We start from the raw sequence: 15,421 nt of genomic DNA, 5'->3' as shown, positions 1-15,421 counted from the left end.
CCATCATAACCATAACTCCTAATTTTCTTTCTTAACCAAACACCAAAAAATAATTCTTTCTCAGGAAATAATAATCTTTACCTGTTTATTTCGAAGCTCTTGTTTTTCTTGTTGTCGGTGCAACACAAAATGAGGAGGGTTAGTTGGCCTACTATTTTGATCATGGTAATCGTGGCGTTGTTGGTGGTAGAACACGTGGTGGTTCCAGCCGCGGCGGGGAGAGTATTAACGGAGAAGTTGGGAGACGGAAGCGCGACTATGATGAGGGTGGAGAAGATGACGTCGACGGTGGATTTTTGGTTTCAGCGTTTGGCTTCGGGTCCGAGTCCAAGGGGTCGCGGCCATTAAATTACTCAAGCTCCCTTTATTACGAGTGAAGGCGATTTAATTTTTGTTTTATATGCATACCAAAACAAACGGTCAATAACTGTATTCCATTCATTTATTTCTTTATTTGTTTGTTTTCTCTTTTCTCTCAAGCAAATTGATATATTGAGTTCAGGAGCAGAAAAACTAAACCATCAATGTATACATGTACAGTTGTAAACTTGTATACATAGCTTTGCTTTAATTTCAATAAGATTTTATGATCTGCTTTTACCGGACTATTTTGTTGTGGTTAGGATGGAAGATAATACAACAAAAATGTTGTAAACGAGTGAGTCGTGCAGGGCATAAAATGTTAAGAAGAGTTCAAAAAGAATTATTCTTAATATTGTTCTTCGTGTTGAATTTAAAAAAAGAATTCTTCTTAACCTTCTTAACATTTTATATTGAATTCTTTTTGCCAAATCCCTCAAGACAACAACGAAGAGCTTTTGCATGTCACAACTTGATGTTGGATTCAGAGCCGTGCCTGACATATAAGGTTAGAAGCAACTAATTTTTCTTGGCCCTATAAAAAATTTTATAAAAAAAATTAGTGTTAAATATTCTGGATAGGGGCTTCGAACTCGATACCTTGAACACATTACCATGTTTACTATCAGAACTAACTGAACTTTAAAGAAATTGGCCCCTAAGTTATGTTTAACCTAACCGGTCCTCGAGCCAATGCTTGATCATATTCAGGCCCGGCCCTGGTTGGATTGCGAACAAAGCATGAAACTGAAGTTACTGGGCAGTAAACCAAAAAGCCAACAGCTTATCTTTTTTTTTTTTTTTCTAATGAGGAGAAATGTAGAGCGAGTTCATAGCAGGTTAATTCCTTTTTTATATCAACTATAGAATGAGTTAAGTGCGTAATAAGCGATTTAACAAAATGAATTTGTCAACTAAACCATTTTCTATTCTATTATGCACATGAAACCATATAAGCTGTTCCTAAGAGTATCCAAATGCTTCGGAACTTCAATCTTCGGATTCATTCCTCTCTGTAGTTTGGATTTTCTCTCAATATGACGAAACCTTCTAGTATGGGAGACAATGGAATGTACCTGTGAATCCCAAAAAAAAGGAGTTTTTAGATTCCAATATATGTAACAAAGTTTTGTTTCGACTAGGAAAGTGGTTTAGAGGAACAACATACTTGTCGGTTGCGAGTTCGGCTCTCTCCCCAGCAGCAAGTAGAACAGGTGTTTCATATGTTTGAAACCCAGTGATTGTCCTGGGTCGACCTGCCTGTCCAACCACGTCAACCGCTTGTCCGACCCTCACTGGCACCGAGATGGGCTTCAGGTTCTCGTCCACCGTCAGCATCATCCTTGGCTATACACTCAAACCAGTATCGCGTTAGTAGATACAACATGGCATAATCCATTTATTAAAAAAAAGGTACTCGTATAGAACACACTGCACTCACCTGCATCGCCAAAGCGAGGAAGTAGAGCACATAATGGTATTTCCCCAGTATGATGGATTTCATGTCAAGGCATGCATGCAACAATGTCACTATACCAGCAAGTGCGGTTCTGAATACAAAAAATAATACGCAACACTCATGTTTAGGATTCACAAAGTGGAGCTTTCAAAGCCAAGTATTCACAAAATAAATGTTACTTACGGGGATAGCAAGACCCGGTCGGAGTGGAAGGGATTGAGAGTTAAGAGTCCCTTTCCCATATGCAACAGTCCTTGAGCAATACGCACCTGCATTGCCCACTTAACACAATGAGAACGGTGCCCATAAAGAGAAGGATAACATAAAATTTAACACATTACACAGAAGAGAAGGCGGGCATGCTGCTCATTATAGCTGGAGAGGTTTCTAAGCATGCCAGCAATCCTAGCATTATTGGTTCCAGCACCGATCAAACCAAGGGAAATAGTTGCGGTCTGTAGGAGTCAGATGAATAATCAGAGTCCTCCAACGATGCAAATCAAGCCAATGCAAAAATAAGTACTACACCCTCACCATGGCAACTTCTGAATCTGTGTCATGGCTAAGCCGGCTCAATGTATCCATAACATTCATCTGGAATTATGGAAAAGATTAAGAGAGTAACAGCAGTATTATAAGCAGAAAAGTAGGATTGTAACTCTTTATTTTTGGAAAATATATTCACCTTTGGGTTTGATATACACAGGAGACCAAGGGCCAACGGCACTGCACGCCGAATGTTTTGTTCTCCATACTGTAACACGTGCTCCAGAGAACGAATCGCCATATCACGACCCAACTCTTCAGACATAGCAATCATCGCAACTCCAAGCACAGCTGGACCCTGGTGGATAGTATCTTTCTCCGGATGCTCTCCACACTGAGCCAGAAGCTCTTGGACCTGAACAATGAAACATCAGCAACCAAACTAGAAATCAATGAACTACGTAGACATTTGAGCAGATACCTTAAGGACATTCCCAGTGCCAGCATAGGCACAGGAAAGTAGTGTCATTTTACAATAATTTCTGATTTTCTCACATAAGGTCTTTGAAATCTCTGCGGTAGCCTCTACACTTTCCTGCTCAATATTGGAAAGCGAGGTAAATAACAATAGGGTAAACAAACAAGAAATGAATCAATTACTACCTGTTTGCCAAGGTACAAAAGTCCAAGACCAAGAGGCAAGAATCGAACGAGGGCTTCACCCGGTTCTGCCGAATTCCGATCCATCAAAGCAAACATAATAGATTGTGCAACCTCGTCATTACACGAACCAACATAAACCATCCCCAAACTAAGTGCGGCAAATGCAACCACATCAAGAGGTGCTTTTTCATCATTCAGTATTGGAGACAAGCTGCTTTTTATCTGTCCAAACAATGAATGAACATGTTATTGTCTCTCGTCAACAGAACATTTATGTAAGTAGATAGACATATCTTCACCTGATCATTTTGGGAACCCGCATAAGCAATCCCGATACCCATAATAGCACCAATACGGACAGATGAATCCTCGTTATCAGTATACTCTCCAATAAGGGCCAATGCCTGAGCAAGAAAAGTCAAAAGGTGAGTTTCCAAAAAATAATGAACAGAGAGTTTCCAATATAAAAACGAGAAAGAAATCAACTCACAGGATCACAATCACTCTTAATGCCACAATTAACAATCCCAACACCCAGCAGAGCTCCAGCCCTCACAGGTTTATCACTGATATCGTAATATTTGTCGAGTTGAGCAAGTCCGCCTTCCACATCCCACAAGTAAATCATACCCTAGCATTGTAAAACAACGAATTCGTGTTACATTTTTCACTTCCAAGACATGAACACTCCTCATAGTCAATCTATCACGTAAAAGGAGGCATACCAGACTCGCAGTTGCACTGGTCTTGCCATCGTCTTTATTTCTGAAGATCCAGTTTCCAGCAGATCCACTGGTTGAGTCTGATGTGCCTGCCATTAATTTGTCCTGCAATAAGTAAAAAATTATCAAACCAGGCAGCCGAGCTTACAAAATTGCTTCTCATTTTGCCCTGCAATAAGAAGACTCTGTAATCGTACCTGGCCGAACCCAGCATTTACAAATGCATTCACAAAAGTCGCAGCCAGGTTTTGTTTAGCAGATTCCACAACTGGGCCAGACCTAACGTTAAGCAAGTGAGCCTACAAAAATTTCATCGAACAGATAAGAGACACCGACAAAAACATATCCTGTAACCAAATAAACCTGACATACCTTGTAGATGTCTTCAGGCCTCTTGGCCTCCATAACGTCAATATCCCTTGCAAGGGTCAGATATCCTTCATTCAACTTAATGTTGTTAACAATTTCCTGTAACATTGATCTGTCATCCTTATCTTCAACCATCTCCGGGTCAAGGTTAAAGGTGATCCCCTGCATGGGGGAATAACAAGAGAAAAAAAGAGACATATGAAAGTGAATCATCACCAGGTTCTGTATAGTAGTGATGTTAATCATTAAGCACTTACATGACGTGAAATCATGTAGCAGAACTGTTTCTTTCTTAGTAGATTAGTGCATGAAGTAAACACTTTCTTCACATACTGCAATACGGAAAGTGTCTTATCATGTAAGTAAAAATTACATCACTTAGAGGATATTAAGTTCTTTATGAAGATTACAACCCAGACCTGCATGTTATCAAGCAATAGTGCAATTTGCAGAGCGTTTGGATATGCTTTAAACTTCATGTAGATCATGTAAGCAATATCTAAAGCCACCATGTCATCCGGCCATGGACGATACCTGAAAAAAAAACAAAAACATACAATGTCAAAGGGGGTGGTGTCTGTAACCAAGCAAAGCTCACAAGAAAATCACAGTACGAGTGATCAAAAACCACAAATGAGTGTGAAACACCAGTCATAAAAAAATTACTTTGCTGCACTGGTGAGATAGTTGCACGTCCTCCTGAAATTTGTGCGGCCTACATGGTCAAGTAAGGGATCAAGATCCTCAACTTCCATTAAGAGGTCAACAGCTTCAGTTTCTGCATTATGCTGCAATGAACAAAACGGAATCCTTCAGAGGTAGCCAGATAGGAAAACACAAGAGGTGGAAGTCTCAAGCCTATAAACGAAAGTTTGCTAATTTAGAGGGACCCTTTTTTTATTACAAGGGGGCCAACGAACCAAGAAAAGTAAGCATGAGAAGGACATCACCTTCATGTGAAAAGCAACTATTTGCCGCACAAGATCCATTAAGTCCATCATAGAGGACTCCTGAACCTGGTTTAACAAAATAAAAAAAGAACGAACAAGCATATAACCATATTGCAGAAACAAAATCTAAACCAAATAGAAAATTTGATTAGCTTGAGGAGAAACAATTTGTAACCTGACGTATGGTATACTCTACTGCAACCTCTCCGGCCAAATTCCTGACATACTCGTGACCCCACGATCCGATGTCACCTCCTGATCCAGCCAACCTATAACCCAAACTTTCCTGTAAGACAACAAATAACAAATCTCTTCAGGCATAACATAATAGGAAACACACAGAATACAAAAAAAGGAAACTTTATTAGGAAATTTCTACTAAAATTAGCAAGAAAGCAATACCCTTTCACCCTCAGCAGACATGGTCAGTGCCAGGACAGAGAGTATATCAGCCAGCAATTTCTGCAAATTACATGAAATTCGATCATTAATCTATCCACAGCAGAGAGATCAGAGCAAGGAGATAGTAGTTTCTTGAAATGTCAGAAGACTACCTTGAGATCAGACTCAGCCATTTTCTGATGACAATCCTTAAGAGTTCCATAATGAGGACGGAGGAACTTGAGAGGCATAGGAACTGACGTCATGGAGCTTGTTGACGCACGGATTTCTTGGCTAGAGACAAAAAAAGATTACACCTTTCAAAGGTTAGATTTTTCGAAAACGGATTATAAGCAAATCTTGAAAGCAAAAAAAGGGATTCAAGCTAATCAATTTGGGGATCAGTTAAGAGATACCTCATGCTTTCAAGAGCGGTCTTCTGCAACTCAGGATTGGGGTCTTGAACCCTCTTAACATAGAGCTCCAGATTCTGCTTTAGTTCCAAGTCCTCCTCAGACTACAATATCACATGATCAGATGCAAATTGAGTCATCTAGTAATCAACTTCGACGAATCTTTTCAAAATCAATGAAAAGCTTATCAACTAAACCCTAAAAAACTCTGAAACGAAGCTACATTGATGTAATCGTGAAACTAAACAACTCTAACTAACTCTCTCTCTCTCTCTCTGCAAGAGAAGCAACATTTCTCAAAGAGAATGCGAAATAGAACTTACGAGATCTTCCTCCTTCTTCTTGGGAGCCTTAACCTTCGTCGAAGCTTGATCTCGCTTCGCACCACCACCACCACCAACGCTGCTATTCGGATCCGGAGCTGGAGCCATCGGAATCTCAAACTAGCGCCCGATTAAGCTGAAGAATCGAAAGAAACGAGAATGAAATCGAGCAATTCGTGAAAGTGGACGTTAGAGAGAGCAAGTATCGCTTTCTTCTTGAACTGAGAGGCAAAAAGAAAACTGTTAGGAAAATGAAAAGAGAAAAAAACTGGGAAAACAAATACAAGTATATATATATACAGAGAAGATTACCCTCTCGATCAAGAATGACATTATGGGCTTGGCCCATTAGCTAATTGGGCTAATCACTGGCCCAGACTTCCAATATTATTATTTCTTTTATAATCGAAAATTCACTTCTCACGACGGGAAATAAAAGGAAAGTTTGGACCAGGCATTCGAACCGGCGGCCTTGGGCTTATTAGAGCGTTAGTTTTGAGAGTGAAAGGTCGCGGGTTCGAATCCGTCAGGTCCCAGAAAAGAGAGCCAAGAGGGTAAAACTTCCCACCGTCAGCCGCCCGTCAACGCCGAGAGATAACGATCGTGTAGAAATTGTCTACAAGTAAGAAACATCAAAACGTGAAAGAAAAAAGAGAGGAATGAGGAAGAGGTGGTGGTGAGATGGGTGTGGATTACTACAAGGCTTTACAGGTTGATAGAAGCGCCAACGACGATGATCTTAAGAAAGCTTACAGAAAACTCGCCATGAAATGGCATCCCGACAAGAACCTGATATCTTGCATATTTACATTGTTTTATCCATTCATCCATGAGCATTTTCATCATATAGATTAGGATTTAGACATGTTTAGGTTGCATTTTGCATACATCAGTCTCTATTAGGTACTGGAGTACCACATGAGGTTATTTGGAGCTCAAAAGAGGTGAAAAGGTGACCATTGGACGAACCGAGCATGGGAGCGACCTCCCGGAGCGACATCACGAAGTCGCTGTGTCCCACTTCTCAGAGCGACCTTCCTAAAGCGACACCATGAAGTCGCTCGCGTTCTCATTACTCCGAACAGTCTTAGATGACCCTGGAGCGACCTCTCAGAGCGACCTACCAAGGTCGCTCCCGATCCAGAGCGACCCGTTGGAGCGACACACCAAAGTCGCTCGCGACCTCTCGCCCGGAGACACCAAAAATCGGCCCTGGAGCGACTTCCCGGAGCGACACCTGCAAGTCGCTCCGCGTTATTTTGCTGCCGAAAATCATGATTTCTTAAGGACCTTTTTGCAATTTATTTTGGACGTTTTGCACTTGGAAAAACCTATGTTTTAAACATCTTTTGTAGCCACCAGAGGCAGATTATCTTATATCTTTTATCTATTGAGAAATACACAAGAACTCTCTTGAGAAGTTCATCTCTTGGGTTTTGATTTGTTATGTTCTTGTGTTCTTGTTGATTTCTTATCTATTTCTCTACATGATTAATCTGAAATCCAATATGGGTTTAAGAGGAATCATGGAGATTAGTGAGTAATCACCTTTTGAATTCATGGGTTAGGGAGATTAAGGGTGATTAGGTTAGTTCTAGGATGTTTTAGTGTAGATCATTCTTGTTCCTTGCTAGTAGAGTATTCATAATGCATCTTCTGAGTTGGCCACTCAAAAGTTGATCAATAGACATTTCCCACCCAAAAGGTGTTTGATGAAATGCCTGAGACAACTCTCCTAGGCTTTTAGTATACTTTGCCAAAGACATTTGTTGTTAAAGATGCTAAGATAGCTAATAGACTTGTTAGTAATGATTGCTTTCATATTATTCAACCAAAGACATTTGATGTTTGAGATATGTTAGCAAATGAGCATTCATCTAGACATAGAGCTTGCTTAGAATTGTGTCTAGGCTTAAGGTTGATAGTTTGATTGATCATTTGCCATCCTTAGTTCGATACTTGATCACCCAAGGTCTAATCCCTATGCCCATGAGTTCTCTTTTCCCTTAGTCAAGAAAGTATCATTCTGTTATTGCTTTCTAGTTTAGTAGTAGTTTAAAACCCATCTAAATCATTGGTTGCACTTAGATTAAGTGAGTACTTGCATTCTCAGTGCTTTGATATCCCTCAGAACTGGTTCGACAATCTTCTATACTACAACATTTGTCTTAGGAGCCTTGAAAACTCCTAACATCAAATTGGCGCCGTTGCCAAATTCTGAGTAGATTTAAACATTGAGATTTAGTCACTTGCTTGAGACTAAGTCATTTTTATTTTCTTTTGTTACTGATTCTCTTTCTTCACCTCCCTTTACTCTACAGGTGTATGAACTTGAGGAGCAGGGGTCCATCAAACCTAGTTCCAAGAGCTGCAGACATTAGAGCTTTAGAGAGAGAGTGTGCTAGAAAGAGAAGAGAAGAAGAGCAACAGGCTCACTTGCAGAGATTGGATACTGATATGGGAGACATACCTCAGGATGATGCTGCCGCCAATGGAGCTAACAACGTTCCACCAAACCAACAGCGAGCAGCTCGACCCATTGGCACTTATGACCGCCCCAACATTCATGGTCATAGATTGGGAATCCGAGCACCCGCTGTGGCAGCCAACAACTTTGAGATCAAATCAGGACTCCTCAACGTGATCGAGAACAACAAGTATCATGGCTTGGCTCTAGAGGATCCATTTGATCACTTGGACAGGTTCGACAGCTACTGCGGGTTGTCAAAAACCAATGGTGTGTCCGAAGATGCCTTAAAGCTCAAGCTATTCCCTTTCTCTTTGGGGGATAAAGCACGTCAGTGGGAGAAGTCTCTACCCAGCGACTCCATCACCACTTGGGATGACTGCAAGAAAGCATTCTTGGAGAAGTTCTTCTCTACTTCCAGAACTGCTAAGCTGAGAAACGAGATTTCCAGCTTTCAACAGAAGAACTTGGAAGGCTTCAGTGAAGCCTGGGAGAGATTCAAGGGCTACCAAGCTCAATGCCCACACCATGGCTTTTCTAAGGAGAGCTTGCTGAGCACATTCTACCGTGGTGCTCTTCCTAAGTACAGAGCCAGACTGGATACAGCTAGCAATGGGTTCTTCTTGGGGAGAACTGAGGAGGATGCAGAAGAGTTGGTTGACAACATGGTAAAGAGTGATGCAGTCTACAGTGGAGACCACGACAGAGGCAGTAGAACAGATGATAAGCAAACGAGGAAAGAGATCAAAGCTTTGGAAGACAAGATCGACCTACTCATTGCTGAAAAAGCAACCCAAGAGCAGCTGAAGTTTGTTGGTAACTCCAATCAGGAAGATCCACTTGCTGTCAATGAGGTTGAGGGTTTGGAAGGTCAAGAGGAGTTGTGTTTCATTAACAACAATGGTAGCTGGTACAAAAAGGAGCCCAACTTTCAGTACAACAACTACCAACAGAAATCCTATCCAAACAACCAACAGAGTGGCTATCCGCCAAGAAACAACCAGCAAGGCAGCTATCAGCCTCAGCAAAATCCCTCGTCTGGTTCCTCTGCTCCTCAAGAGAGCAGCACTGATACCTTACTGAAACAAATCTTGGAGTCTCAGACTAGAAGTGAGAAGCATGTTGGTTATGAGTTGAAGAACCTTCATACCAAGATTGATGGGAGCTACAATGAGCTCAACAACAAATTCTCACACCTTGCTTCTACAGTCAGGAATTTAGAGAATCAGTTTGCTTCCATGAACACTCACCAGAATCGCCAGCAAGGATCTCTACCTGGAAAATCTGACCAAAATCCCAAGGAGGCCAAAGCTATCACCCTTAGGAGTGGTAAGCAGTTACCTCCTAGAACCCTCACCAAAGATGCTGAGAAACTAGGTGAGGAGGTGGCCATCAACATAGATGATGAAGTGGTGATTGTTGATGAGAAGATCAATGACGAGATCTTGGAGAAGATAGTGGAAGCCAAAGGTAAAGGAAAGGTTGGAGAAGAGAAGAAGACAGTAAAGGATGGCGAAGTTGTTACTCCAGCAAGTGAAAGTTCTTTTGTTCCTCCTCCCTATGAACCCAAACTTCCATTTCCTGGTAGATTCAAGAAGCAGCTGCTAGAGAAGTACAAAGCTCTGTTTGAGAAGCAAATGAGTGAAGCTCAGGTTGCAATGCCCATCATCGATGCTTTCATGTTGATTCCTCAATACAACAAGTTCCTGAAAGATGTTGTAGCTGCAAAGAAGAAGGAGATAGAAGGCATGATGATTCTTACCCATGAGTGCAGTGCCATCATCCAGAGGCTTGATATTCCAGAGAAGTTAGAGGATCCAGGAAGCTTCACACTACCTTGTGCTCTTGGACCTATGGTATTTGAGAAAAGTCTCTGCGATTTGGGAGCTAGTGTCAGCTTGATGCCTTTGTCTGTTGCAAAGAAGCTTGGATTCACTCAGTACAAGAAGTGTAGACTCTCTCTGGTGTTAGCTGATCGTTCAGTGAAGTATCCTGTGGGCATCTTAGAGGACCTCCCTGTGAAGATTGGAAGGTATGAGATACCTACAGATTTTGTGGTGCTTGAGATGGGTGAGGAGGCTCAAGACCCATTGATTCTAGGAAGGCCATTCTTAGCTACAGCAGGAGCTATTGTTAATGTGAAGGAAGGCACGATTGATCTCCATTTGGGTAAAGAGAACATCCTCCACTTTGACATCAAAGGGAAAATGAGGAAACCAACTGTGTTCGGGCAAGCCTTCTACATTGAAGAGATGGCCACTCCTGCTGATGAGCACCTTGAAGAGTTACCACCTGAAGACGACGAGGAGGGAGCATCTCCCTCTACTCATTCCCCATAGAAGGTAACCCACCACACTCCCCTGTATATACCATTTTATTTTTGCATATTAGTCTTCTTTTCGGTATCTCTCTCTCTACTTGACAACACAGAGACTGTGTAACTCAAGTTTGGGGGAGGTACCAAGTATTTGATCATATTTGCTTTGATGTTGTTTCATTGAGTCATGCATGGCATACCTATTTGCATAGATAAAAAAAAAAAATCAATCATTTAGTTTGCATCATTTGTATTTTTAGGAGAGTCTAGAGCATATAGGTTGCATTCACTTGCATTGGGAGCAATGATTTTGAATGCCTTGTAAAGAACACTACGTTGCACCTGAGTAGCTTTTGCACCTCTCAAAAAGACTTGTATGTTTCGAGCCTTGAAAACTCTTCCTGAAACTTGTTGATTGCTGAAACTCAGTCTTTGAAGCCAACTACGACCTTATTTGAACTGAACGAACTTAATGCTTCTTGCTCATGGTCCCTTGTGTACTGAGTCATGGCTATACACACTTGAGTTGTCACATCTTTTATACCAATCTTTTTTGACAAACTCTAGTGGTAGACCACTCCCACTCCCAAAGTCTTACATGTGCATAATGTTGAGAGTATCGGGAACGACAATGCTTGATCTTCATTCTTGCTAGATTGGGCACTCTATTGTCTAGCTATAGGTGGGGGTGAGTGTTGTGATTATGATTTGGGAGAAATGAAAAAGGAAAAGAATAGATTCTTTGTGCTTAAGTGAATTGTTTTATTGGGACCAGTATAGAAGCCTCTAGCTCAAGTTTTGAAAAGTCTTGGCCCCCAGCCTAAAAAAAAAAAGGAAAAAGAAAAACGAAAAAAAAAGAGAAAAGAAAAAAAAAGAAAAAAAAAAAGAAAAAAGGGGGCTAGCAAAGTTGTTAGGAGCTAAGAAATGTTTTGAGGTTGTGAAAAATCCCTTGTAAATTTCAAAGAGAAGGAGTTAAAGTTCTTAGGATCTTTTGGTGAGAGATGTGAGTTGGGTTTGACATTGGAAAATGATTGTGTGATTTGTATGTTTGGGAAAAGGGTAGAACAATGGAGATTGAGCATTGTATGCATGAGTTGGTCCCTTTCTTAGATATATTATGTGCAATGTCAAGGCTACTTGTTTTGAGAGTAAACCACCTTAAAGATCATATGTTTTGAACCTCTTGAATCGCTTGAATAAAAGCCTTCCCTTACCCAACCAAATGACTTGGACCAACTGACCATTTGCAAGAATTTACCTGATGTTTTGTGCTTAATGAATGTGAGAGTTGGTTGATTTGAATGTGTGGATGTTTGATGATGAGTGTAAGAACAAAAAGAGTTAAGATAGGCCTAGAGAAGCTAGAGTGTAATAAGAGAGTGTGCTAGTTGTGTTTCTTTTGGCTATGTGCTCCCTCCTTCAACCTCTCTCCCTATGAGTTCTAGAAAGTTCACTTGTGGACAAGTAAAAGAACAAGTTTGGGGGAGTTGATATCTTGCATATTTACATTGTTTTATCCATTCATCCATGAGCATTTTCATCATATAGATTAGGATTTAGACATGTTTAGGTTGCATTTTGCATACATCAGTCTCTATTAGGTACTGGAGTACCACATGAGGTTATTTGGAGCTCAAAAGAGGTGAAAAGGTGACCATTGGACGAACCGAGCATGGGAGCGACCTCCCGGAGCGACATCACGAAGTCGCTGTGTCCCACTTCTCAGAGCGACCTTCCTAAAGCGACACCATGAAGTCGCTCGCGTTCTCATTACTCCGAACAGTCTTAGATGACCCTGGAGCGACCTCTCAGAGCGACCTACCAAGGTCGCTCCCGATCCAGAGCGACCCGTTGGAGCGACACACCAAAGTCGCTCGCGACCTCTCGCCCGGAGACACCAAAAATTGGCCCTGGAGCGACTTCCCGGAGCGACACCTGCAAGTCGCTCCGCGTTATTTTGCTGCCGAAAATCATGATTTCTTAAGGACCTTTTTGCAATTTATTTTGGACGTTTTGCACTTGGAAAAACCTATGTTTTAAACATCTTTTGTAGCCACCAGAGGCAGATTATCTTATATCTTTTATCTATTGAGAAATACACAAGAACTCTCTTGAGAAGTTCATCTCTTGGGTTTTGATTTGTTATGTTCTTGTGTTCTTGTTGATTTCTTATCTATTTCTCTACATGATTAATCTGAAATCCAATATGGGTTTAAGAGGAATCATGGAGATTAGTGAGTAATCACCTTTTGAATTCATGGGTTAGGGAGATTAAGGGTGATTAGGTTAGTTCTAGGATGTTTTAGTGTAGATCATTCTTGTTCCTTGCTAGTAGAGTATTCATAATGCATCTTCTGAGTTGGCCACTCAAAAGTTGATCAATAGACATTTCCCACCCAAAAGGTGTTTGATGAAATGCCTGAGACAACTCTCCTAGGCTTTTAGTATACTTTGCCAAAGACATTTGTTGTTAAAGATGCTAAGATAGCTAATAGACTTGTTAGTAATGATTGCTTTCATATTATTCAACCAAAGACATTTGATGTTTGAGATATGTTAGCAAATGAGCATTCATCTAGACATAGAGCTTGCTTAGAATTGTGTCTAGGCTTAAGGTTGATAGTTTGATTGATCATTTGCCATCCTTAGTTCGATACTTGACCACCCAAGGTCTAATCCCTATGCCCATGAGTTCTCTTTTCCCTTAGTCAAGAAAGTATCATTCTGTTATTGCTTTCTAGTTTAGTAGTAGTTTAAAACCCATCTAAATCATTGGTTGCACTTAGATTAAGTGAGTACTTGCATTCTCAGTGCTTTGATATCCCTCAGAACTGGTTCGACAATCTTCTATACTACAACATTTGTCTTAGGAGCCTTGAAAACTCCTAACATCAGAACCCCACCAACAAAAAAGACGCTGAGTCCAAGTTCAAGTAGATCTCTGAAACCTACGATGTATGTTCCTCACTGTAACTCAATCTAAAAGATGATTCCTTTATTGCTTTCATCCCGATTTGAGAATGCAATTCGTCGACTTTCACGAGTTGCTGATGTTTTGGCTTGTGGGTTTCTCAGATTTCGTGTTCCTGAATCATTAGAATCATAGTATAAAGTAAAAAGATGGTTGCTTTATACATGTCAACTAGTGACAACCTCTGAGGCATCTCTATACATTGCAACTAGTGCATGCCTGTAGCTTTAGGATTCTCAGGAGGATAGTAATATAGTTTCCTTTGATTCAGGCTTTATGTGTGCTGATATTCGTCGTGTTTGTGAGTTGTTGTTTAGGTTCTTAGTGATCCTCAGAAGAGAGCGGTGTATGATCAATACGGTGAGGAAGGGCTCAAAGGGAATGTGCCACCTCCTAATGCTGCTGGTGGAGCCTCCTTCTTCTCATCAGGAGATGGACCTTCACCTTTCAAATTCAACCCCAGGAGCGCGGATGATTTATTCGCTGAGATTTTCGGGTTTTCAAACCCGTTTGGTGGAGGAGGAGGAGGTGCTGGTGCCAGTGGAGGGCAGAGATTCTCTAGCCGCATGTTTGGGGATGATATGTATGGTTCGTTTGGTAAAGGAGGTGGTGGTGGATCTATGCATCATAACCATCATCATACTGCAGCTAGGAAAGTGGCTCCAATCGAGAACAAGCTACCTTGTAGCCTTGAAGATCTTTACAAAGGAACCACCAAGAAGATGAAGATCTCCAGAGAGATTATAGATGTCAGTGGGTAAGCAATCAAAGCTATGAACGTACCTGTTTGATTTGAGCTGGTCCTAGTTATAGTCTTGTCAGTTTCTAATATATGTGTTCTTCTGTTAAAATGCAGCAAAGTAATGCAAACAGAAAAGATTCTGACGATTGGAGTGAAACCAGGATGGAAGAAAGGCACAAAGATCACATTCCCTGAGAAAGGCAACGAGCATCCCGGAGTGATTCCAGCTGATTTTGTATTCATCATCGACGAGAAACCCCATCCGGTGTTCGCACGCGAGAGAAACGACCTGATTGTCACACAGAAGGTCTCACTAGCTGATGCCCTAACAGGTTACACAGTAAACCTAACGACTCTTGATGGTCGGACACTTTCAATCCCAGTCACAAACGTGATCCATCCAGAGTATGGAGAGGTGGTGCCTAAAGAGGGGATGCCACTTCAGAAAGATCAGACGAAGAAAGGAAACTTGATCCTCAAGTTCAACATCAAGTTCCCAGCTAGGTTATCTGCAGAACAGAAGGCTGGGTTTAAGAAGCTTCTTGGGCGATGAATCAAATCTTTGCTTCTGTCTTTTGATGTTTAGGGGGGAACTTTTTGCTAAAAGAGTTCTAGTAACTCGCTCAAGATTTGGTACATGTCCTCAAGAAACAAAAAGTGAAGTATGTACACAAGTTTTTGTCTTTTGTTGTTCCCTGTCTAGAGATATGAGATTATTCTTTGGTGAGGGGTGAACTGATGCCGTGACAGGCGCCTGAGGAACACGAGGAAGAAGCTGCCACAAACAACACCAATGAT

General features: G+C 41.2%; 3 protein-coding genes and 1 non-coding gene across 4 annotated transcripts; 2 read left to right on the top strand and 2 right to left on the bottom strand.

The window, feature by feature from the left end:
* Window positions 1-608, top strand: LOC103834760 (PAMP-induced secreted peptide 1-like). The gene has a single exon (XM_009110843.3). The coding sequence runs from the start codon at window positions 130-132 to the stop codon at window positions 346-348; it is 219 nt and encodes a 72-aa protein (XP_009109091.1). The 5' UTR covers window positions 1-129; the 3' UTR covers window positions 349-608.
* Window positions 609-1,180: 572 nt separating this feature from the next.
* On the bottom strand, window positions 1,181-6,367 carry LOC103834759 (26S proteasome non-ATPase regulatory subunit 2 homolog B). The gene is made up of 23 exons (XM_009110842.2): window positions 6,127-6,367; window positions 5,807-5,907; window positions 5,564-5,684; window positions 5,412-5,471; window positions 5,185-5,295; window positions 5,010-5,075; window positions 4,726-4,847; window positions 4,479-4,593; window positions 4,317-4,391; window positions 4,063-4,221; window positions 3,888-3,989; window positions 3,694-3,795; window positions 3,459-3,599; window positions 3,268-3,372; window positions 2,969-3,190; window positions 2,787-2,900; window positions 2,505-2,720; window positions 2,354-2,413; window positions 2,161-2,274; window positions 2,003-2,088; window positions 1,802-1,910; window positions 1,529-1,707; window positions 1,181-1,436 (listed from the first exon to the last, which is right to left on the bottom strand). Exons 1-23 carry the CDS (start codon window positions 6,232-6,234, stop codon window positions 1,364-1,366), a joined length of 2,661 nt encoding a protein of 886 aa, XP_009109090.1. The 5' UTR covers window positions 6,235-6,367; the 3' UTR covers window positions 1,181-1,363.
* Window positions 6,368-6,773: 406 nt separating this feature from the next.
* LOC103834758 (dnaJ homolog subfamily B member 1) lies at window positions 6,774-15,343 on the top strand. The gene is given in 4 exon segments (XM_033277179.1): window positions 6,774-6,910; window positions 13,804-13,865; window positions 14,199-14,638; window positions 14,738-15,343. Coding segments are annotated over 4 exon segments (1,044 nt in total). The 5' UTR covers window positions 6,774-6,807; the 3' UTR covers window positions 15,177-15,343.
* LOC117127628 lies at window positions 9,022-9,128 on the bottom strand. The gene has a single exon (XR_004450648.1). It is a non-coding gene; the product is annotated as a small nucleolar RNA R71 (small nucleolar RNA).
* Window positions 15,344-15,421: the final 78 nt, after the last annotated feature.

Source organism: Brassica rapa, chromosome A08 (genome assembly GCF_000309985.2).
Source record: "Brassica rapa cultivar Chiifu-401-42 chromosome A08, CAAS_Brap_v3.01, whole genome shotgun sequence".
NCBI classification, from domain to species: Eukaryota; Viridiplantae; Streptophyta; class Magnoliopsida; order Brassicales; family Brassicaceae; genus Brassica; species Brassica rapa.
The sequence above is the reverse complement of the archived record's forward strand: the minus strand, read 5'-3'. Positions and strand labels throughout refer to the sequence as shown.

Coding starts and splice junctions, on each gene's coding strand:
- LOC103834760 (XM_009110843.3), top strand. CDS start 130: ATGAGGAGGGTTAGTTGGCCTACTATTTTGATCATGGTAATCGTGGCG.
- LOC103834759 (XM_009110842.2), bottom strand. CDS start 6,234: ATGGCTCCAGCTCCGGATCCGAATAGCAGCGTTGGTGGTGGTGGTGGT. Junction 3,191..3,267: donor CGGGTTCCCAAAATGATCAG/GTGAAGATATGT, acceptor TTGTTTGGACAG/ATAAAAAGCAGCTTGTCTCC. Junction 2,721..2,786: donor GCACTGGGAATGTCCTTAAG/GTATCTGCTCAA, acceptor TTCATTGTTCAG/GTCCAAGAGCTTCTGGCTCA.